The following is a 25,270-nucleotide window of genomic DNA, read 5'->3' as shown; positions in this document are numbered from 1 at the left end:
CATGATTTAATTGGGGGACCATGGTGGTGGGTTGCTGTGGTAGTCCTCCTTGAGATTAGTCGTGGTGCGCACAAGCCGGCCGGACACTTGGTTAGAAAAAAAAAAAGATTTGTTAAAAGAACAATGCTGTCATGACCTAGGTTGGTAGGCACTTGCTGGTTTTTTGTGCCCATTGACCCATGCATGTTTGGCCCACCCTTTTGGTGGGATTTGTGATATCTAGCCATCAGATTTTATCAGTTTCCATCGTTGGCATGAAATCGATGTTTTTCCTCATGGGCTCGGTTTATGATGAGAAATGATCAAATCCGAATATCTAGGGTTTTTCATAGGATTTGACTCGTGTTCGGTTTATGATGAGAAATGATCAAATCCCAATATCTAGGGTTTTTCATTGGATTTAACTAGTGTTCCCCGTTCCCGTGCCTGTGCCCACATAGAATCACCTAATCAATGAATTAGTCAGTTTGATCAACGGAACTGATTGCAGCTGAAGATCATCGTATACACTACTTCTCTATAGAAGAAAAACAAACAGACACATGTTTTGAAACTGATAACATGCCCCCTGGCCCTTGACCTCAGTCTGCTCAGAAGAAATAACATAAATTGACCTAAAAGCCCTAATTTTCAGCCTCTTACCAAAAAACCCTTGATATGACTAACTTTAACCTACTGAGTCTCCACTAGCCCAACTAACTTTCATGTGAAGTCCTTTCAGTTAAAGAGGCTCACACCTTCCATGTTACTTCCCCTACTTCGCAGCTCCGTCAACCTCACTCAAATTCATCAAATCCATGCTCAAATCATTATTCATGGCTTTCCTCACCATAACCATCTCCTCACAAAACTTGTCGACCTTCGCTCCATCGACCATGCTCGCGCCGTCTTCGACCAAATCCCTTCTCCTACTGACTACTCTTGGAATTCCCTCATCAGAGGTTACACCCTCAATGGCTCTCCTCAAGATTCTCTCTTTCTATACTCCAAAATGCTTCGAACTGATGTAAAACCAAGTAATTTCACTTACCCATCTGTCTTTAAGGCCTGTTCGATCCTCGATGCTATCAAACAAGGAGAACAGATACATACCCATGTTGTGAAATTTGGGTTTCTATCGGATCTCTTTGTGAACAATTCTTTGATTGATATGTATTGTAAGTGTTCATGTATTTGGTCCGCGCACCGTGTGCTAGATGAAATGCAAGACAGAGATGAAGTTTCCTGGAATTCTATCATTTCAGGGTATGTCCAATGGGGAGAGATAGAAAATGCACGAGAGTTGTTTGAAGCGATGCCCATTAGAAGGAATGTGGTTTGTTGGACTACTCTTATAAACGGGTATGGAAGGGAAGGGAATCTCGTCGAAATGTTGGGTCTGTTCTTGCAAATGCTTGTCTCAGCAGATGTCGTGGAACCTAACGCTGCGACGATGGTTTGCCTTCTCTCCGCATGTTCGAGCCTCTCCGATCTCAAAATGGGGAGATGGGTTTCAGTTTTCATAGACATTAACGCTATCCCTTTGAATGCAATCTTGAATACTGCTCTTATAGACATGTATTCAAAATGTGGGGATGTGGAAAAGGCAAGGAGACTCTTTGATGAGATTTCTTGTAAGAATTTGGTTTCTTGGAACGCCATGATCACCGGGTATGTTCAGCGCGGAATGCTAGAAGAGGCAATCCAACTGTTTTATCTTATGCAAGCTAAGTCAGTGAGACCAAACGAGATCACGATGGTAAATGTGTTGTCGGCTTGTGCTGGTCTGGGTGCATTAAAACTTGGCAGAGAAGTTCATCTATACTTGGGTAGAAATGGGTTAGATTTAAATGTGATTCTTGCTACTTCTCTAGTTGATATGTACTCGAAATGTGGTAGTATCGATGATGCTTGCTTGGTTTTTGTAAAGATGGCCAATAAAGATGTCGCCTTTTGTAATGCCATGATATTGGGTCTCGCACACCACGGGAATGGGAGGGATTCTCTAGCTATTCTCACACAAATGGAGAAGAATGGAACAGACCCGAATGATATAACATTTATTGGAGTCCTATCAGCGTGTAATCATTCAAGATTGGTGGAGGAGGGACGAGTTCAGTTTTCAAATATGGTCATGAAGTGGGGTTTGAGTCCTAAGGTTGAGCACTATGCTTGTATGGTGGATCTTCTAGGCAGAGCCGGGTATCTAGATGAGGCTGTTGAATTGGTCCAAAACATGGTAGTCTCACCCGATTCTATAATTTGGGGTGCTTTGCTTAGTGCTTGTAGAATCCATCGGAATGTTGATTTGGCCGATAAAATTGGTGACCTCATACTGTCATCTCAGGATCCTAATTTGGGTTTCTGCATTTTGTTATCAAACATATATGCTTCTGTGGGAAGGTGGAAGGATGTCGCTAGGGTCCGAAGATTGGTGAGGGAGAGAGGGTTAAAAAAGCCATATGGTTGTAGTTGGATTGAAATAGACAGCATAGTTCATAGGTTTCTTGCTGAAGATACAACTCATTTGCAATCTCAAGAGATATATGAGATACACCAAAATCTGACATATCAAATGAAGGTTGAAGGATATGTACCAAATTTTGATTTTGTATTGAAGAACATAGATGGTATGTGAACAATCTTCCATTTGAATTAATAGATGCTTTACATCATCTAATATTGAAGAACTATTGATGTAACATATGTAGGAATATTTCTGATTTTGGTTTGTTGAAACAGTGAATTATAAGCAATAATATAATTCGAAAATTGGAAGAACTTATCGGTGACTGAGGCACGGAGAAGCCTTTATCCTTAAAACCAATTCCGCCCCCCTAGGTTTGAATCCTTAGTGCAGTCGGTTTCAAGCGTCTGGTTTCCAAGATTCAATAGTCACTGTCTGCTAACCGTGCACTCGAAAATAACAGATCTACGACGAATTCGATTAGATCGAAAAAGACTTATTTTATAAAACGGACCTATTACGCGAGGCTTAAATTCCGAAATCTGCACCCCCCCCCCTGCACACGCATCGTATGCGCACTAAGGTTTTCCGATGGGTTGGCCCCAAACTCAATGGGCTACAATCCCACAGTGCCTTGATCCCCCATGTGCGCGTGAGACCCAGTTTCTATCTCTCTCACACTTAAGCATTAAAAAGAGAGGGATCATAAATAAGTTGAGAATTTTCCTTGCATTTACCCGATGTGGGACTAAAGAAATAAGAGATGTCTTTACAACTTTCAAAACCAATAAAGTAAAGTAAAACAAAAAAAGAAAATGGAAGGAGTTCTTTTATGTTTCACCAAAAAAGGAAAATACTACTTTTTACAAGAAAACACTCAAGAGGTCTTGAGTTCAAGACTTATCATCAACAATAAATGAAATATTATATGAAAATTAAACTATGAATTTTACAAAAACATAGATATAGGAATCGATGAAAAGTTAATCCAAATCCAACCCATTGGCAGCTCTAAACAACCACATTTCCATTGTTAATGTAATAGAATTATTTGTACAAGCATGTATAATAAATTGAATTTTGAATGAATTTTAATGAAAAATATATTTGGTTCAACAAAAAAAGTAGATCATGGGTGAGAATTTTTCAAGCACCCTTTGCTTCTCTTCTTCTCTTCCTTCAAACATGAGCATTCAAACATCTCTACAAGAACATTCAAATCCTTTATTCTATCCTCCAAATTCCCATCTCCATATCTCAAATATTCAATGGGTTTCTCGAAAAACTTGTTGACAATCTCTACACTCATCATCTCCACCACTCGTTTCTCCTCGATGGAAACCTCCCCTTTTGTTCTAGCCATTAATTTCTCCATCTCTGAAACTCTCATCCTTTCTATTAAACTCTCCAACCTTTGCATCATCTCCCTACCTTCTATCGCGACCTCTTGTTGATGCATCACTTCTTTTTCCATCGAAACATCGCTCGAAATCAAATCTGACATCAACCCATTTGGTATGAATGCCAATTGATCAAATCCATAATTAACAAGTGAGGGATCTTTGCATGGATTCTTGAGTTGTTGGAAGGTTTGGGATTGGTATTTAGAATCCCTTAAGTTGAAGGTTGTAAGGGCTGCTGCTACTTGGATGGGCTTTCTTCTTGTAATGACAAGATTATCCTTGAAAACTGGTATCTTGGGATAGAAATTAATTAAAGATGACATGGGTATATTGGTCTTCTTTTCTCCTTGGACGCTCTAGGGTTTATCTGTGCTCTTCTGCAAAGTTTTCCGAACGATGGCTTGAGGGATTTGACACTTAGGTTTGAATGTTTTGTTTGTTTATATATAAATATATATGCCTTAGTTGTTGACTTTGAATTACGCGGTTTGACCCAAGTTTCAGTTGGAGGAATTGTCTCGACTTTCCAATTGAGTCCAGGGGCGTAGCCAAGAGTGGGCGAGAGGGGGCAATTGCCCCCTTCAATTTTTAAAATTATTTAAAACCCCTATATTTTGGTTTATATTGCAGATACCACCTGTGTTTATAAACTGGTGACAGGCACATTCAGAACTTATTTGACCCCCCTCAATTTTTGTGTGAATATTTGAGACACCCTGAACTGTCAAACGCAATGATGGCATGCTCACTTTGATCTTGTTGCCCCCTCGATTTTTTGTGGATATTTGAGACACCTCTAAGTTATCTAATTGATAACACCCCCTTTGAGCTTGTCCCTATTTCCCAACCCCAACGCTCAATTTTTGGGTTAATATTTGAGACACCCCTGTGCCTTCAAACCGGATGATTAACTTTGTTCCCATTGCCCCCTCAAGTTTTAGTAGATATTTGATATACCCCTATGCTTTCAGCTACACACCTAATTATTATTTTTTTTAATTTTTTTTTTTTTCTGATTTGGACATCCCTCCAAATTATTGTGAATACTTGAGATGCCCCTGTATTTTCTGATATTGATCTTGATCTTTTCTACACTATCAAAAGAAAATTATTTAAATACCATCATCTTCAACTCGTAATTAAAAGCCCTTAATTTTTTCGTCCTAAAATCAACCATCTTCAAACTCTTCAACTTTTGTAGAAAATTATTTTTAATCTATTTTCTTTAAAAAAGATCTCATTTTCTATTTCAAAAATTCTATCTTGTTCTTCAAATTTGATGATTAAAGTAAATTAATTTTTTTATTCTCGAGTTCACCATTTTTTATTTAATATTGAACTCAATGCTTTTTTAATTATTATCGAGTTCACCATTTTTTTAAATAAAAAATGATGATCCTGACATCGGCAAAACCCATCTATTTTTTATTTTTGAGTTCTTCAATTAAAATATATAGAAAGATGACTAAAAACTTGAGATAACAACTTGTTTAAGTGATTTCAATCTAAAAGAATCATTATTGATTGATTTTCATCCAAAAATTAAGAAAATAAAAGTGAAACAATCTTTGAAAATGATTTCTTTTATCTTAAAATCTTTTTGACAACACGAAATCTCTGAAATTCGATTGAGATTTCAAAAATTCAATTTTTAGATGAAAACGATGAGTTCGAATAGTTAGGACATTCAATCGTGAAAAATGTGAGAGATGAGGTTCAGGGACCATTTAGAAAGAAAAAAGTTTAGCAAATGTCTTACCAAGCAACTCTTGAAAACTTAAGAATTATTTAGAAAAAAATCCCTTCACGAGAGTCCTTTAAATAATTTTTTCTAAATTATCTCTTCAATCTTACTAATCAACTGTTATTTGCCCGCCCCCCAAGGAAGAAAATTGACTCCGCCTCTATAATTCCAACCTGAGATCATTTAAAAGTCAAAGTTTGGTGAGACACGTGCAAGTTTTGTGCGAGTGTGTGACACTGTGCAATGTGCATCGCACGTGAAAAATGTTTTCATTCGGTTCACTTATGACTTGTACACGTATAAATGTGTGAAAATGACTTTGAGAAGAAAATTAATGGACATAATAGAATATTTGTAATACAATAATTAGGACTTACATAAAAAAAAAAATTATAATTAATTTAAAAAAATTATATTTTAATAATTAATTTTGGGTGGGGATCCGTAGACTCATGGAAAATGAACTCATAGTCGCAACCGTGTAACCATGAAATCCAACAGTGAAGATAAATCTTAAGGATATGTGATGGATTCTCGAGATATTTATCTTGTCTCAACAGTTGGATTTCATGCTTACATGGTTGGGATTGTGAGTGAATGTATGAGTTCATTTTCCATGAGTCTACCGTTCCCAGCCCAATATAAATCCCATTAATTTTATATTGTAACTTATAATTTGCCCTTAGGGACGGGTTATATACACCCATTTAAACACTCACTCAAACATTAAATGTCTATTATGTGTAAGTATATAACTATCCTTTTGAGTTTTATTATGTTTTATTGTATACACCCATCTAACACTCACTGAACAAACACAATTTTTCCCTCGTATCGAGTCAAAGCATATAAAATCCTAGAGAAACATCCTTATTGAATATCCTATCAAAGTTCAATCGAATCCGCATAACTAACTGATTTTCCTTTAATAATTCATCAAAAATTCGTGTTTTGATCCATTTGTGGGGAAATTATTCATCAAAATATGATATATATATATATATATATGTTGTTATTATTTGGTATAATTAAGTATTTTGATAGATGGAGAGACTTTATCATTTATTTTCATCATCTTTTGCTCTTGGTATTGTTTTAATCATTTTGCAAATGAACCATGTTGAAAATCGATTTTATCTTTTATTTTGCATCAATTTTTTTATTTTTTTTCAAAATTCTCAGTATGTTCAGCAAGTCAAGACTCCTACACTCACATTGACTAAAGCCCTTAAGCTCAGCTGCGTGGAAATCCCGTGTGTCATAAGATTATCTATTGCTTTGTAACGCACCTTATGGTGTTGTAACGCGTTACCCCGTGTAATCAAATATTATATCAACAAAGTTACCTCTGGACTTTACCTCGTTTACTTGTTTGCTAGTTACATTTGTTGTGTACGATCATTTTTTATAGGTTTGCAACTGGATTTGACTCCCTTGCGCCGCAAGACCTCACTTCGAAAGAACATGGCCGTGACAGTTGGTATTATTTCGATAGGTACATACAGAACACATTTTTCACATGAGATACCCATGTAAAGAACTATTCAAAATGCACCTACCGTATGATAGTATATATTTTCAATATGTTTTACTAAATCCAGTGTTTTAGATCGATTGTTACATATCGAACAATTCCTTCCACAAGATCCCATGTGAAAATTGTTCAATATGTATTTACCGATAATCATTGAAACATTCAGTAGGTTACTATTAAATTTTAAAATAAATCGGTGAGTGAAACTAGCTGTCAAGTTTTTGCTGCATACACCCACAAGTACAATGGGTATATACAATAAGTGGGTGTATGTAACAAAAAAGTGGGTGTATATAACGCATGCCTTTAATATATTGCATGAATCTATATATTAAAACACAACAATAAGACCCATTTTTATGAGGACAAACTTTCATCTAGTTAGGATAAACATCCCATACAATTACAAATTTTGTGAGACCCACTTTATTACCTTTCCTCTTCATCCCTTCTAACTTTATTGTATTTCCTATTTTATTTCTTTAAGTTAAAAAAAAAATCAACCCTAATCTTTTTTTTTTTTTTCACTTTTATCCCTTTAATCCCAAAGAGGATGCCCATGTTGTATGCACGAGCAAACTCTAGTCTTTTTATAAATTAAAGTGTTAATTTGAATGATTTTAAATCTGCATCATATCCTTATGTCAATAAATATTAAAAGGATAATTTTGTAATTTCACAAATAAACTAATGGGTTAGCTTTGCAATTGCTTTTGGTTTGACCAAAAATATCCTAGTAATTAGTTAATTTAATTGCTTCATGGGGGTACAAAATTAGGTCTCAACAACCCCTTCTACTCCACCTTCCCCAAATATATGAAGAAGAAGAAGAAGGAACCCGAAGCCACTAAGTTGGTTGAACCCAATGACAAAATTCACCAAAATGATTGGATTGCAGTTCTGGTAGGAATGAATATGGTAACACAGGCCCAACTCCCAACCACCAAAATTGAATTTGATATTTATTTCCGGATCAAGATTATGGATCGAAAATGAACACAATCCGGTAAGATATCAATATCAGTTTTGGATCCAAAATGCTAGTAGATGACCCAACTGTTTGTTAAAAGAGAGCGTCTACCTAGACCTACCGTAAACATTCACGATTGGATCTGCATTTCAGGTTTTCATAATCCAATCAAATGGTTAAAATTCCCAATTGGATCAATTGTCCTTTATCGATACCCAACACCCTTAGTAGAGTATAAATTAGAACATCTTGCAAACTATGAACTATAAACTAGATACATTAAAACACCATAGCCTCGATTTCGAGGTTAGAATAACATGAAAGACGTGACTTTACTCATAGAATACAAGAACTTCACTAAGGATCAAAATGCTAACAAGCAGTACCTCTTAGTTTCAAGTGCCCATATTCTATATTGACAAGAACAACAACAAAAAACCTAATAAATAAATCTGCCTATCATAGTTGAAATTACACGGAGAGAACCGAGGGAAAAGTACCTCTATAGCTGAGACAATAGTGCCAGCATATACAGCCATAAACTACTCCCCATGGTTATCTCTTTTTCCCTAAAAGAGGCTCTCCTAGATTTCCTTGTCTCGTTAGATTCAAATCATCCTCACCAGATTTCTTCGGAGTCTGCCCTTGCCTGCTTGGCCCACCCTGAAGAAGATTATAGAAGTATCAGCAGCTATAACTAGATCACGTGCCAAGAAAGGAAATGGAAAAGAGATACTTGATCTCATTGGTTTACATTTTAAGAAGCAATAGAGTTCGACATTTAATGCTTTCTCACCCATTCACTAAGTGGCATGGCATATGTGAAGAGGAGATGGCAGTCCAATTCATGGACAAGCCCCAGCTAGAACTAAGTCATCTAGCTTGAAAATTAGATGGTTATTTGATAAATGAGCTTCTTTTGAATGGAACTTTTACTGTTCTGGTCCAGATGTATAGAGTTTTGGGTATCAATCTGGATTTCTTTTGAGTTATGGTCAATCCAAATATGGCCAATCATCTGGACCAACCAGATTTTGTCAAACATGGGAGATGGGGGACTGAAAGATGTGTGTGTGTTCTTGGTTGTCCCAGGTCGATATTATCATTCTCAAGAAATAATCTCAAACTCCTTGACATTCTAAAATTCTAGATTTGGCAACTGAAACGAACCATTTAACTAGAAATTACTGGTGAATATAAACAATGTCACTTACTGCTCCTTTCTGACCAGTCAACCTCCAAGTTGATGGGGCCCGTGCAACAACTGAAGCAGCAGCAGCTGCAGCCACACGTATCCTGAGTAAAAAATCAAAACACATGTTATAGTCTACTTTCTTCGTAACCACCATGCACTGGTCCATGTAAATGAACATAATTCAATCCCACCATACCTTTTATGCACATCAACATATTCATCTGTCTCATCTACAATCTCCTCCTGACATTGGGGAAAAGAAAATTAACACAGATTAACTAACCGGAAACTAAAAAACCATCAAATGAAGAAGAAATGATGTGATAGAACAGGGGCCATTATATAGTAATATTCCCTCCCATCAACACGCACATTGACCAGGGGCATCCAATCGATAGGTCACTCTTCCATAAAACATAGAAAAACATCACTGATTAGAGATTTAAACAGTCAAATGTAGATAACTTTTTTTTCGCTTGGCCTTAATTGATCAATCTGGTCAGGATGGTCATGGGCTTCTGGTCGGTGCATTAATTGTTGTTAAATGTCTTGTATTCTGCTGGCATGCTAAGTTGCGGGGGTGGAGGGGGCTTTCACCTCCGAGCACAAATCTTTTAGGGTTACCAAAAGGGCAATTGTGCAATATTTTCTTAAGGGTTTTTTATTTTTGGGGAGATAGACGTGTTTTAGTAACTCCTGGTTTTACAAATAGAGATCTTTGGGGCAATAAAACTTGAGAGAAAATAGTTATTGTTCTTGATCTGATCCATGGATGTAGGCACACAGCCGAACCACGTAAATTATTGTGCTTTGTGCGTTTTTTTATTATCTTTTCTGTTCTGATTTTTCACATTGATTGGATAATCCAGGTTAATGAACTTGATGGGGTTGGGGAACTGGAACGCCATGTAGATTACTTGCAGAAGTTCTTCAAATACATCCTCCAAAGTGATGATGCCGATGACTTCCCCATCTTCAATATCCTCCGGTAAAAGGGGCGGTCCATTGGTTGCTATATCATTTTGCTGAAAAGAGATTTGTCTATTAGAATTGGTTTGTCTTGGGAACTTGTCAACATCAACAACAACGCTTTCTGATTTTTCATACTGCTTCGGAAGCAAAGGTGTGGTTAGTTTGGAGTCCCCACAAATTACTTTGCTTCCATCGAGTTTGTCTCCATTGTTACGTGAAGGATTCTTGCTTTTCCCTTTAGACTTCACAACAGCTGCCATATGACTACCTCCCTTTTGAAATTCATTTAATATGTCATACAGAGGCATTTCAGCTGGAACCCTGGATACAATCCAAAAAATTAATACAAATTAATACTGTACCCCAGGAAATAAGTATGGGGAAAAAAAAACCGGGAAATTTATTGACTGAGCTCACCGTGGAATTCTCCGGATGGAAACGGCACTGACTGGTGTCTCCATTTCAGCTCGTACTGTGAGAAGACTTTTCACCTAACCCAAAGCCAAGTTGAGGAAAAAAAAATGTAATAAGTAATTCCACAATCAGCAAATTTTTTTATACCAATAAATATATAGTGCATGAATCGTTATGAGCCTTAGATTCTTGCACCCACCAGTAGAAGTCCAATAACATTTTTCGGATTTCCAGAAAAGACAGGAACTCGACTATGGCCCCGAGCAAGAATTTTTCCAATTGCTTCCCTGAGTGAGCAAAAAAAAATTTGTTCCAGATCTTGTAAACTAAGAACAGCTATAATAATAATTTAGAAAGAAAAATTACTAGAAGTGCTTTAAATTTTGGAATTTCACTTTTAATTTAATGTTCTACCACAAATATTTTCAAAAATATAGCCACACTCTTTGACTATTTCAAAATCAATGGAGATTCTGATTTCTTGAGAGAAACTGAAGTTGTATTCTGTTCCAGAACAAATTCTATTTTGAGGTATAATGTTTATTTAATAAAATAATTACCTCTTAAAATTTTCCCTTTTTTCTTCCCAACTTTTCTCAAGATTTCCAGGTAAAATAGACAAAATACCAAAAGAATAAAACGTAGAAACCTCTAAAGAATTCACAATCATATCCGTGACCTGATCAAAAGTTGACTTCAGAAGACTACTGAAACAGCTTACCATAAGCTTTGTAAAGAAACAAGTGTATTGAACAGTAAGACATTTGAATGGAGGAACAGGATTTGTTCAGTTCAACTTCCCCAAAAACTTTGGGATACAGATTTGATGATGAACTTTAGTTGAGAAAGATGAATTGTGACAACTATGTTTACCATCCTACAATTGTGAATCAAAAGTAATTGAGGAAAAGAATTAAGAAGCAGAACTCACCAGTCCAATTTCGAATTCACATCTATTGAAAATGTTGATTCAATGGGTGTCATAGCCTCCTCAGCAGTCTGTTCACAATGAAGAATTTCTTTTAACAAGAAAATTTTGCATATTTTAGACTGAATTTTATTTTTTTCACAAGTATTTTAGACTAAATGATTCAAGAAGTTATCTAAAGATTCTAAAAGTTAGATTACCCAACCCATTTACTTGATAAAGCTCTTCACAACCAGATTAGAGCATATGTGTATAAACTACGGTTTTGTGGGGGTGGGGTTCAAACTGGCCCAAAAAGGATGGGAGCGGGTGCCGACATGGGGATTCAAAGTAAGATGTAAGCTATTTCAGGGATAGGATTTGAACCATTTTTGAAGAGGGATGGCAGCACCTAAGTACAAGATTTCTGCAACATTGGCTCCCACAAAAGAAGAAAGATAGTTGTCCTGTTAATGGTCGTAACTATTGTGCAGCATATATCTTACCAAAATGATTTTTTTTTTCTTGGATAGGTTAAAAATAGTTATTGATTAAAAAAAGAGGTGAAGGCAAAGTAGGCCATCTAACAGAAATACAACTGAAGAAAGAAAAGAGAAATGAAAAGATACAAAAGGCAAGCCATCAACAAACTCTATAACAGGAAACATAACACATCCCACTTAAACAAGAGACCTTCAAAGTAAATCCCTGAATGGAATAGTTATATTATTATCACCTATTGCAAACCCCCTTATGAGCAAACAACGAGTTCAAACATAAAGTATTCCATAAAATAAAATGCTGCCTATGACCTGCCCAGTTTCATTGAAATGTTTCATACCTTTTCAGTTAAATCCAGTGCTCCACTAATAATTGTTGTCTCATCATGGGTGAGTTCACCCCCTTTACCAGCCTAATGTGGAAAGAAATAATAAATGGTATGAATAGAGACCCTAGAGAACTTGATAAAGATCTTGGTATATCAAGCATCCCTTGACACATAAATTTGAGATTACGATGTAAGAGTCAAAGCATGTCACCTACACCCATAATTCCAAGTAGGCTTACCTCTTGGCTGTGGATGGAAACAAGAGCTTTTAATTGGGCACGCCGGAAAAGTGCATCATCATGTCCTAGTACCAAGTCCAGAACCTAAAGACCCATTAACAAGTAAAAGATTATACCCTCTATAACCACAACTATTTCTCATTAGCTAAAATGTCACATTGAACAACTCTTTCTACGTCAAGCGATTCTGAAGAAATCGAAGTTAAACATGATTATGACTTACCTGCAAGATACAAATAAAAAGCAGAGAGATCCAATAAGGAGAGAATGGGAAGAAATTAAAACAGTTATGGTGTCTTTAATTGTTGTTTCTTATACTACAGCAGTACAACTTACAAAAATTAAATATTTTGGGTGCCCAATAGTTTCATCTAATAAAATTTGACCTTATTGAACTAAAATCACAATCACAACATAATGAACCAGAAAACTTCTTGTGAATTTAGTCAAACCGAGGACTAACACTATTCATGTGGAATGTGAGATTTCGTTTGAACTACCTATGAAGGAAATTACCTTCCCAATAGGAAAAGCTATTGGATAGCAAATTATCATCAGAATACGCACAAGCCATACAAAATTTGCACCCACAGCAAGTCCATATCTCGTACATATTGCTTGTGGAATGATCTGACATAACAGAGTAAGAAAATAAGCAATTCACTTCCATTTAAGGAAACTGTTTCTTCAAACTTTGTACCTAAAGTATAATGACTTGAAAACAAAATTTACCTCTCCAAACACTAGAACAAAAGTTACAGAGAGCAGAACAGCAACAAACGGATGGAAAATCTTATCCAGACATATAGGAAGGGCCTGAATATAGCAAGTAATTAGAAAAATAATATTAGATAAAGAATAATTATTTACAATGTTAAGTCAAAGTAAATTATAAAAATGATAAAGAACCAACAAATAAATCTTATCAAGATAAGTTCCAAGCATGTTCAAGAACCACTGAACCTTTAAGAAAAGAACAACCTTAACCAAGAGTTTACTTTCCTCAAATTGCAATGAATCTATGAACATATTTTTCCAAAGAAACTTCATTTATTTTGTTTTCTGTAATTCTAAAAATTGTATTAAATTTCGAGAAATATTTGTTACCATATAAGTTCACATTTTTTTTCTAAGCTATATAATTTCGCATTACAAAGTATATTCACATCTAGTGATTCATTGTTATGTTAACCATTCCTTTTCATTTGTAACATCCTTTTTTTCACTATCAATATTTCAGGTGGCCCTCACAGAAGATCTAGCTCTGGACAGAGTGGAACGGAGGGACAGGATTTGTTTAGCTAACCCCAAATCCTTCAGATGAGGGTTTGATGATAATGATATTTAACATTACCCATTCTGCTTTATCCTTATTGCCCCATATATCACCAAGATTTTTTGTGTAATACAATTTTTCCCACAGAATTGCTAACCATTGTGAAATCCTTGTCAATGAATTAAAAGGAGGTTCAGAGAATGCTATAAAATGGGCAGAAGGTATCGAGAGTGAACTTGAAGATTCGTCAATGTGGTTCTAAGCCATCTTTGGTGATGAATCAACAATTCAAAGAGCTTTTCTTGCATATTCTTGAAATTTTCAAATTCGGCAAATGTTGGTTGATAGTATACTTCATTATAGTTCTATGATTCAGAGGTATACTATTTTCTAATAGACACCAGAACATTAATAATGCAGCAAACTCCAACACCAAAAGTGGTGCATGTAAAAATGTCTCGATCATAAAGAATTATATTCCCCAAACCTTTGTAATTTTTCTTTACTATTACCATAGCCATAGTTACTCATTAGGGAAAAAAAAATAAGGAAGCTTTGGATAATCAATTACCTCCATGGCACAAGCATTACACACAAGCAAAGTTACGAGAAGCTGGTGTTGCTTTTGAACGACTGGAAGAATAACAGCTACATAAGAAAATAATCAATCAAAACCAGTCATGTCAGCTTTCCAAATGATAGTTGGCAAGATTTCTAAAGTGTGGGCTTCATACCAAGCACACTCATTGAACTGAAGTTTCAAGTGAACCAATAATGGGTTGGTGAGATGGCCAGGACCACACCTCATCAAACCCCCCACCCCCCGCCCCCCAACCATAGTGACCACCCCCTCGGATTTATTCCAATACACCTCGTTCGTGGGGAAGGGATGATATGTGTGCCCCGTGGAATTAGCCGGGTGCCTTAAGAGGGCTGGATACCCAAGGTATCAAAAAATGTTTGAAGTGAAGCCCATTTAGTGAGATAAGTTCAATCGACAAGATATTCTCAAAGGGGGTTTTTTCTCCCATTTTTGGTCGGTCAAATCAATAGTTTTCTATAAAATTCAGTACTCTGCTAAAATTTTACTATGCATGGCATCGGCCAAACTCGTAGGGCATACTCTACAAAGATTGCAGATTTTTTTTCATGTTTATTTACATCTAGTAACATAGATAATTTAGAGTTTAAGCTAGAAAGTTTCCATAATGGGTTAAGAAACACGTTGAAATTGAAACTCTTGGCCCTCTCTCTCCATCCTTATTGATCCCACTAAGCTCGAGTGGAGATAGCGAGAGAATCAATGATTAAGCAACGGTGCATGTTACGAAAATTTGGGAAAAAAAGAAAAAAAAATTCTTCATTTATGTTCGATTCGATTATCGCATGATTCCAATACGCGTAGAATGTGATTTTATACAAAAATTTATACAGAGACACGACTGAAAAAAAATTAAGAAAATTTACACGAAAATCTCTAAACATTCGTCCTGTAAATCCCGATTGCATGATGATGCATGGAGGATTTGAATCCGAACATAAACTCGATTCTATACTCCAAACAGAACGAAAAAGACTGAAAGCCCGAATAAGATTCCCAAATACAGAGAAAACAAGAAGAAGAACAAAAAAAAAAGAACAAAAAAATCAAACCAGCTTGTTTCTTCTCAGTGGAGGTTCCGCTTCTCTGGAGGATTTCGAGCTCGACGAGGCCAAGTGACATCAACCCTAGAGTGAGACCAGACATGATTCCTGCAAAGAGGACAAGCAGACATGAAATCCCTGCGTAGATGAACCACCATAACGTTCCAAAGGGGAGATCTTCTGCTTGAAGAACGAATTCTCCCTTCGTCATTCGAAATAGGGTTAGGGCATTAATGAACAACATCTCTTCTTCTTGTTTGATCGATTTTGCAGTCGAAACTCGAAATCAGAGATAGCGAGCGAGAGAGAGAGAGAAAAAAAAAACAGAGCTTACACGAGGAAATCTGAGTAGGTAGCGTTTTTTAACCAAAGTTCTACCAAAAACCGAACCGAATATTAAAAACTCGAAAATTTGGCAGTACTACGGTTGGGCCCAGGTTCAAATTGATTGAATCTATTTTATATTTATTAAAAAAAAAAAAAAAAAATGCATATTTCTTCGTTAAATTATTCTCATTTATGAAAGCGACATCCATAAAAAATTTGGCTCATTAATCAAAATAATTTTATAACAAAAATTGATCAGTTTGGTGAACCATGGATTGGATCCAATTTTTATAACATTGATGGGAGTTGGGGCTCAATCGGTTCTCGTGTTCATGGCATTGTAAAACGTTCTAGGATATAAAAGTATTGGTTGGTGATGGTTCAATTCTTCGCTTCTCGAACGAGTTAAAAATATATTTTTAATGTTCATGGTTCTCAAAAACATTTTAGGATACAAAATGATTGTGGCAGCGGATCCTCTGTAATCCATTCTCCTTTTAGCCTTTGTAGTTCTTGCTCCATTGTCCACATAACATCACATTAAGGAAGAATAACAAGTCAGGCCTCTTTCTACTCATGATTTCGATCAGATTTGAAGGAAAAAAAATTCCAAAAACTTTTTTTTCTTGATATAATCAAGTTTTTTAAAATGAATGGTCATTGAATTCTTAAATTTAAATGATTGGATTTAACTGTATTGATGATGTGGCACACTCTCAACTGTTGATAATAGTTATAAAGAGCTATGAGAAAATCGGACTACAGAGGATCTACTCTCAATTAATTATTGGTGGATGATGGTCTAATTCTTATCTTTTCACATAAGCATAAAATAGATAAACAACTCAAAGTCTTAAGCTAATTTTCCATTGTTTATCATTTGTGGGAATTTGATGGAACTCATGTTTATTGAATGACAATATCCTTAATTATTATTTTAATTATCTACTAATATATTTTTAGATTGTTTTTTAACATATTAAATTAATGACAAAAAGAGAAAATAATATAACGATCAAAATGACTAAATAAGTTATTTTTCAAATAGCATATTCTCAACTTTCTAATGAACTTATTTTATTTTATTTTTTTTTAAAACTTTTTTTACAGTCATAGTTATTATAAAGACTAATAATAATCTAACACTTATTTTTTAGATGCCTCTCTCATACGCTCCATCGCATGGCAATCACATAACCATAAATATTTTTTTTGTTTATCCCGAAGCAAAGGATCTATGATTCTGCGATGGGGACATTTAAAAAAAAGAGCGTAAGATTATCACAAACTCTATTATAAAGGTGATTCAGAGTGAAATCTTTTTCCTACGGACGCTACTCATTCTTTAATGAAAACTCTTAAGGCTAGAATCCTAAGTAAGAATTCTAGATTCTCCGTGATGCCAAGTGAATCTTTTGGCTCAATAACCCAATCCAATCCATTAAAAAAGAGTTGGAGTTTTGATATTTAGCCTGGTTTAACTTGGCTCGGCTCAATTCATTTGAATGTTTTATATGTATAGATAGATGTATGTTTTTCTAACAAAAAATAAGTAAGACATATTATAAATAAAATAATAATTAATTTAAGCATAAAAATAATATAAGGGTTGATCTAAGTATAGCTCACCTCGTTACAGTCGGGTTAGGGTTCGACCAAGACTCATTTGAACCCGCTCATTGACAGTCCTATTAACTATTGCCAATTATTCTTAAATATAGCACGCCTAAAAATCTTAGTAACATGCATGTCTACTGGGTATGAACAGCTCCATTAAGAAAGAAAAGAAAGAAGAATGATTGATTGTGATAGTCAAACATATAATTTTCACATTGAGTCATGATTTTCTTACCCTCCCTCTACTCTCTTGATGTGACATGTGCATAGAATCATAGATTTTTCTTCGGGATATACAACTGCATATATTTATGAAGATGTGCAATTGTGTATCTTAAGAAAAATCTAAAATTATGATATTCTGATTCTTCCATGTAATATACTCAAAATAATCTATTGATGTGGCATGTGTTAGAATCATATATTTTTTTAACCTCAGGATACACATGCACATCCCCATAAATATATGTAATTGTATATCCCGAGACAAAAAGACCTATGATTCTATCACATGCCCCATAAGGAGATTATTTTGAATATGTCACATATGAACATGCCACATCGGGTGAGTAGACTTTTATGACTCAAAGGCTTTTATGAGAGGTGGGCCCAGTGATGACTTTATATTTGGACTTAGAAATACTTCCCATGGTCCACTAAGATTCATTGAATCAAAAGAATCACCTAAAAAATTATTTCTACTATCAGAGGTGGGCCCAGTGATGTGAAAATCGAGGACTTTAAGTGTTGGGTCGGGTCGGGCAGGAGTAGGTAATTATTTGGTAAAAATAAATAAATAAATATTAAAATTAGTATATATTATTTTTTTTATAAATATTTGAATAAAAACACGTGCGTCGCAGCGTCGGTGGTTTGACGAAAGATTCGTCCTTCATGCATTTTACCACCACGTATCCTACTACACCGTGACATGGCTGCCTTTAAATGAGACACGTTGAGTCGACGTTGTGTTTGATACTTAGGTCCACAGAGCTTTAGAAATCGATCGAGTTGAGTCGAAACTCGGACAAGAGATTCCATTTCGAATAAATTTTGAGGCGACTAGGCACTTAACTCGTATATAATAAAAATTAAGGGTTATTTAGACATGCCCCTCTACTTTATGATCAATAATGGAGATATCCTGTGCTTTTAAACTGATGATATCCCCCCTTGACCTATAACTTTTTTGAGAGACTAATAAAATGACTTAAATGCCTTTGTCTTCAAACTCTACCGATGAAAACTCTTGGATTTTATTCTAGAAAATAAAATTTTGTTATTTTCAAACTATTAACCAAAAATCCATCATTTTCAAGATTTTAAACTTTTATGAAAAATATAATTTATCTATTCATCTTCAATTTGAATTCATTGTTTTCAACTTCTCATTAGTCTTTAATAAATAAAAAAATCCTTGATTTTTCTACCCAAAAATTTTATCTGTCTCCTACTACTCAAAAATCCTATCTTGTTCTTGTGATTTGCAAGTTGATTTCCAAGGTTGAAGACGAGGGTAAAAGGTCTTGCTCAAGAGGTATTAGACAGGGTGGAGCCAGGATTTTGCTCACGTGGGGGCAACTAAGAGTAAATTTTTTTTTTTTGTGGGGGCAACTAAGAATGCAATTTTTTTTATAGGGGTAACAGTGTTGAATTTCTTTATTCGTCGTTATTATTTGTCTGCTTTGAAAAAAAAATGAAGTACTCGTCTGAGAATATGAGGTTATTTAAATCATTTGTATTATTCTCTTAGATGTAGGTCAAGGGGACATGGAAGTCATGAACCTAAGAACATGGGTCTTTCTAATATCGACCAAAAAGTGAAGAGGCATGTCCATATCAAATTTGTCCCAAATAATATACAATGATCTGATTCAAACCCAATTCATTTACAATCCTTAGGCCTTAAGTTTGGATCCTCATAAATAATTACCTACTAAGTTTCAGGCCAAATGTATGAGAGTAGGTTTCCAAATCCATGCCCAAGTATTTATTACTTCTTGGATCGTAATGGCTATCTTATTGAGCGAATTTCATTTCTTAATTATCTAATGGTAATTTCGGATTGATAAGTCGTGAATGCCCATGGGTCGTGATTTCGATACCCAATTTGAGCATTAATTCCTTAGGGGCCACCCGCAAGAGTGCACCCTTACTTATCTGGTGCGGGTGTTGCACATGTCCCGAGACTAGTCTTTGGACAAGACCATGGTGTGTGGAGTGTGCAAAGCCCAGATACGAGCCCTGTCCACTATCTATAGGGATACTCAATCATAAAAAATAAAATAAAAACATCTAATGATTGTTGTGATGCATGATGGAAGTGATGTGTGATACAAGAATCGTATCATTTTCCAAGGTGGAACATAATCTCTTTCATTTGAACTTCGAATCAATCCTTTTTTCTTTTTTCTTTTTTCCGAAATCCAGTGCAAAGGAGGGATTCGTCACTTCCTATGCAACCAATCATGATAACTTTCAAGATAAGAAGCTACCACTAGCACATAATGGTGTGGACCTACATGATTCGACAAGTGAATATTCCCAAAATGCCGTGATCCCCACCACTAGGAAATCGATGAAGGATTTTTGAACCACCATTGGCACCACTATCACCATATTCGAGTATAGAATTAAGATCAAGTAGGATATAAAGAAAGTATTGGATCGAATTTTTCTTTGGTGATAAGATATTAGTCACGAACAATCATGAGGTAATATTTCACTTCAAAGTAATCTTTTTTTCATGATCTTCGAAAAATAATCATCTAATAATTGGTTTTATGATCGTAACCATCCATTAAATTATAATTTACATTCAAAGACCAAAGGCACCGAAGTACATATATACGCTAATCTTAATGATGTAGATAAGCATCCCTAAAAGCTTGAAACCATGTTTGCTTTTTGAATTTCATTGTAAGGGAGCTTTTGAGCCTTTTGACCATTTTTGTAGCATTTTTCTTCCCCACTAGACAAATAATAGAGAGTTGATATTGTCCCCACCAACCTTCCTTTAAAACAAAATAAATTAATGGCGGTTGGGGTGGGCATAACGTTTCTTTACTATTTCTAATTACCACACCCTTACCTGTCCTTTATTTTATATATCTTAAGTCTGTTTGATTGCACATGGAAAATGAATTCTCTTGGAAAATATGATTTTGCTAGGTGCAATCAAATGGCGGAAATCTTTTTCCACGAATATTATTTTCTTGAGTAATTTGCATTTCCTTGAAAAACGAATTCCCTAAATTTAAATAGAATGAATGTTCCCATCAAATTTTGTTTTCTATATTTCATCTAATTTAAACTTCTTTTCTACATGAACTTTGGTGCATCAAAGCCTTTTTGTGGTGTGTTATTTATGTTTTAATTACTTTGACTATTATAAAAAATTGATGTGGTAATATCAAATATCAAATATCAAATAATATAAATGGGGTAACTAAGTCACTGTTTGACATCGACATTTTCTCGAGATTCCAAAAATATTATGCTTTAAAAAAGAAAAATCAGGTGATTAACCCCCTAAAAGTAAGATGATCGTGGATTCATACGTTTCCACATGTCAGTATCAATACCCAAAAGTAATGATAGATCAAAATCAACAATGAATAGAAATGGGTGTACAATAGTACAATACATCAAGCACTACTGGATATGTAAAGTATTTAAGAGGGAATTTACTTTATGTAAACAATCAAACTTTAGAATAATACCTTTATTTACTTAAGCAGTGGTGGGTCCTCCTCATCTATCTATTTAAATCAAAATTGGTGGGGGCCATAGTCGTACACACATTTCGATAATGATTTTCCATCCGTACGATTGTACTAAAAATGTAGGTGATCCCAAACCAACTACCTCCATGTAGAATCCTATATGACACATGGCATGATGAATGTTGGGCCCTTCGTCTTAGCGAATGGCTTATACAACAGTGTGATGGCTGTAATAGTGGCCGAGGTGGTGGTGACGGAGGTGGTGAGAGGTGGTCATGGTGGTGGGTGTGGTGTCCATGTGGTTGCAAAGGAACTGTTCCACGATCGTCGTACTTGGCTCCACCACAAGTCTTTGCCACGCTTCATCGACTTCTTTTCCGTGCTTTAGAAACACATCGGTGGCATCAATGCGGTGTACGTTCCATCCCCGTAAGTTTTGGAGACGTACGATCTTCTCCACTTGGCGATTTGCTAATTTGCATGTATTGATCTTGATTTCATCAATTGCCGCATTAAGTAGCATCTTACGAGTTTCTTCGTCAGAAGTCTTTCCAATTCGCAAATACGTATCCATCTCAGGAACCCCTATCGAACGTCTAATTCCTCGGGTATAATCCGCATTTGGCTCAAATATTTTCTGCACCTCTTCCACTAAACCACCTTCAACCATTTGATCAACCCGTTGCGCCACAAACGAATGTAAAACATGCAAAGATACATCCATCCAAAGAAAACAACATTCATATTTGGATTGAAATTTGAATTCTTCCCCGTCTACCAACGCTTCGATGTATGAATTCGATCCCCCAACAATAATAGGAAGTCGTTTCTGCTTCAAAATTGATTGCACAGCGAGCGAAGTTCGATCACAGAAATCAAATGCAGTGAAATCAGTATCGGGTTCTATAACCCCTAACAAATGATGCGGGATGCCGCGTTGCTCCTCTTCGGTTACCTTATTGGTGACAATATCAAGCCCTTCATACACTTGCATTTTATCAGAGTTTATTATCTCAGCATTGAAATGAGTTGCAAGGTCGATCGAGAGCCTAGATTTGCCCGTCCCTGTTGCCCCGATCACGAAGACAACCTTATCTTTGTAACGCCAGCCATCAAAGGAATCCATGGTGATCAGGCCAGTTGGGAACCCCGACATACTTGCAAGGTTGGAGTTTTACAAGCACAAATGTTTCCTTCAAATTGGGTTGGTTTTATAACCTTTTGTAAAACTAATTCATAAGCTATATAAAGATTATGACCAAACCAGAGTTTATTCTAAGCAAAGGATTGGAAAAGTGGTTCAAACTGTTTTTAAGTGTTGAAACCAACTCCCTAAGGAATGAGGTATGAGATACCATCATTTGTTTTCAAACTGATAACATACCCCTTGACCTTACACCGTCGTCTCTCAGAGACCAACAAAAATGACAAAATTGCCCTCATCTCCAACCTAAAGTTCAATATATATATATACCAACTATTCAACTCAAATAGTGAATCACCTTAAAGTTTCAAACTCAAGAACATATAGGATTTTTGGGGAAGTTGAAGTCGGCCATCTTAGAAGTTGAGGGATTTTTGAAGATGGCATTTAGATCATTTTCTATTAGTCTCTCTTAAAAATCTAAGGTAAAGGTTGGTATGTCATCAGTTTGAAAATACATAAGCAGGGTATCAAATATTTACCAAATCCTATGGAGCAGTGTCTAAATCACCCAAAATGGGTTATTTAAATTTATGCTAGTTAACTAAAAGCAGCAAGTATACGGTTCCAACAATGAGATTCCCTTGAGCATTTGGGGCAAAAAGAAGTTAGCCTTTAATGGTTCCACCCATTTTTCTATTTATATGTTGAGGGGACTAGTCAAGAGAAAGAGAATATGTATGTTAAAAATCATATTTTGATCATTTTAACTCTTATTAATATCTTTCATTGGCATTAGTAGGTAATCATATATCATTTTCTCTAGAGTCCTCATAATATGTCTCCTTGACTGACTCCCTGACGTGGAAAAGTTTGGGAATTGTAGATATGTATCCCTCGAGGTACACAGTTTCCTTGGGATACATTTTTTTTTAAATGGGGAAATGCAATTAGGGGTGTCAATGGACAGTCGAAAATTCGAATCCGATTCGAATTCAATTAGAATTCGGATAGTTTTAATAATGAAAAATCAATTGGATAAGGAAAATATTGTGTTTTTGTAATATAAATTTTTTTCGAATTCTATTCGGATATTATCTGATATTCAATAGGATAATTGAATTCGAATTCGGATAGAGTTTTAGAATATTTGTTGGATTTGAATTCGAATTCGGATATCAGATAAAAATTTCGGATTCAAATTTTGATATTATTGTATCCGAATTGATAAGCATTCACCGACAGCCCTAAGTGCAATCATGTATCCCGAGATGTACAAATCTACGATTCTCGAACTTGTTACGTCAGGGAGTCAATTGAGCATGCCACCTAGCGAGTCATATTACCACGACCCTTTTCTCTCATATTGGTACACAAAGATTAATATATATTTTTTAAAGTATGAAACCTTGACCTCCTTATTGTGAAGGAGCAATGGAGCAACTCAAACCATCTTCCCAAAAGTAATTCTTATTTGTTGAGTGAGATAAGACATTTAGCTTAGTGCCCATAATTTATCTCGACCAAAATGATTTTTGAAATGGGTTACACTTATTTACTTTTAAAAATATAATTTTCAAATTGTAAGTCATTATTTTCTTTAAAATTTTTCATTATTTTAATATATATTTTTTTGACTAGTATATATAAACAACTTGGCATGACTCCACTATGTATTTGTTTGTCGATTAAGGCTAAATCACTTTTAAATTAAATTCAAACGAAAATTCTACTTACGTAAATCTTGAATGATAAAATTGATGCGAGATCCCTCCTTGATCCTCTTATGTGACCTTGTTTGTGACAATATCAAGCCCCTCATAAACATGCATTTTATCGGAGTTTCCTATATTTGCATTGAAATGGGTAGCAAAGTCCAAAGGTGGAGTCAGGATTTTGTCCACGTGGGGACAATTAAGATTGGGAAAAAAGTTTTGTAGGGGGTAATAACAGATTTTTTTATTCATCGTTGTTATCTGTCGTAATAACTCATTAATCGCCCCCATTGCACCCATCGTAACTCTACCTTAAACAAGGTCTATCGAAAGCCTAGATTTGCCCATCCACGATGCCCCAATCACGAAGACAACATTATGTTTGTGATGCCACCCATCGAATGAATCCAGCCAGGCTGTCGAGTAACTCAACGTGCATGTGATATTGGAGCTTTACAAACCTGTTTTTGTTGAATGAGGAGAGTCTTATGACCTTTTGTAAAACAGATTTGTCTATTTTTGAAACCACTGGTCAACAGAGGTTATAAGCATGGGGCACGCAGTTGAATTTGTTAATTATATTTGAGGTACCCTTGATCCTAGGGTCTTCTAAGATAGACTAATGAAAATGACATAAATGTCCTCATCTTCAAACTCTTAACATAAAAAAATAATTTACCCTCCTATTCAACCCCAACGCTTAGTCTCTTAAAACTTTCAAATCTCAAGAGCAAGATACAATTTTTTCGATAGTAAGATGGTAAATTTCCAACAAAAAAGAAGAATTTAAGGATTTTCGACTAAAGGTTGAAAAGGATGTCGTACATGTTAAAAACATCCTTGAAGTTGAAGAGTTTGAAGATGAAGGGATTTTTGGGAGAAAAATTGAGGCTTTTTTGGCTACAGGTTGAAAACGAGGGCATTTAGGTAATTTTTTGCCAGTTTCTCTTGTTAAATCTCATCCGAGTTGTCTCGGTATCATCCACCAACGAGACGAGTTGACAAGTTGTTTCAAAAACTATCATTTATTCTAATTTTAAGTCTTTTTTTTTTTTTTTTTTTTTAAATCTCATCCAAGATGACTCAAATAAATCAGATATCTCGTCTGAGACGACTCGATCTTCTTCATGAATGAGACGAGATGTCAAAATGAGTTTTAAAACCATGAT

General features: G+C 35.4%; 1 protein-coding gene and 2 pseudogenes across 2 annotated transcripts; 1 reads left to right on the top strand and 2 right to left on the bottom strand.

The window, feature by feature from the left end:
• The first annotated feature begins 453 nt into the window (after nucleotides 1-453).
• On the top strand, nucleotides 454-2,718 carry LOC147402338 (pentatricopeptide repeat-containing protein At1g08070, chloroplastic pseudogene; annotated as a pseudogene).
• A 5,640-nt stretch (nucleotides 2,719-8,358) lies between these two features.
• On the bottom strand, nucleotides 8,359-15,938 carry LOC147402337 (DUF21 domain-containing protein At4g14240-like). 2 transcript variants are annotated; one of them, XM_086443948.1, is made up of 13 exons: nucleotides 15,583-15,938; nucleotides 14,501-14,577; nucleotides 13,386-13,469; nucleotides 13,170-13,283; nucleotides 12,654-12,737; nucleotides 12,427-12,498; nucleotides 11,610-11,677; nucleotides 10,878-10,965; nucleotides 10,682-10,755; nucleotides 10,210-10,585; nucleotides 9,489-9,535; nucleotides 9,312-9,393; nucleotides 8,359-8,760 (listed from the first exon to the last, which is right to left on the bottom strand). In XM_086443948.1, the coding sequence occupies exons 1-13, from the start codon at nucleotides 15,815-15,817 to the stop codon at nucleotides 8,653-8,655; spliced, it is 1,509 nt and encodes a 502-aa protein (XP_086300074.1). In that variant the 5' UTR covers nucleotides 15,818-15,938; the 3' UTR covers nucleotides 8,359-8,652. The 2 variants fall into 2 exon arrangements, with proteins under 2 accessions (XP_086300074.1, XP_086300075.1); XM_086443949.1 differs by having other exon boundaries at nucleotides 14,501-14,562.
• Nucleotides 15,939-21,125: 5,187 nt separating this feature from the next.
• LOC147402336 (adenylate isopentenyltransferase 3, chloroplastic pseudogene) lies at nucleotides 21,126-23,228 on the bottom strand (annotated as a pseudogene).
• Between the last annotated feature and the right edge of the window lie 2,042 nt (nucleotides 23,229-25,270).

This window comes from Akebia trifoliata, chromosome 5 (genome assembly GCF_017979445.1).
Source record: "Akebia trifoliata isolate Shusen 1 chromosome 5, ASM1797944v1, whole genome shotgun sequence".
In the NCBI taxonomy this organism is placed as follows: domain Eukaryota; kingdom Viridiplantae; phylum Streptophyta; class Magnoliopsida; order Ranunculales; family Lardizabalaceae; genus Akebia; species Akebia trifoliata.
Note: the sequence above shows the minus strand (reverse complement) of the source record. Positions and strands in the feature narration are given on the sequence as shown.

What these genes read in the sequence shown, in the direction of transcription:
- LOC147402337 (XM_086443948.1), bottom strand. Translation starts at nt 15,817, where the DNA reads ATGTTGTTCATTAATGCCCTAACCCTATTTCGAATGACGAAGGGAGAA. An exon ending in CACTGGATTTAACTGAAAAG is followed by an intron (nt 11,678 to 12,426) that starts GTATGAAACATT and finishes CATTGTGAACAG; the next exon opens with ACTGCTGAGGAGGCTATGAC. An exon ending in TCCATCCGGAGAATTCCACG is followed by an intron (nt 10,586 to 10,681) that starts GTGAGCTCAGTC and finishes GATTGTATCCAG; the next exon opens with GGTTCCAGCTGAAATGCCTC.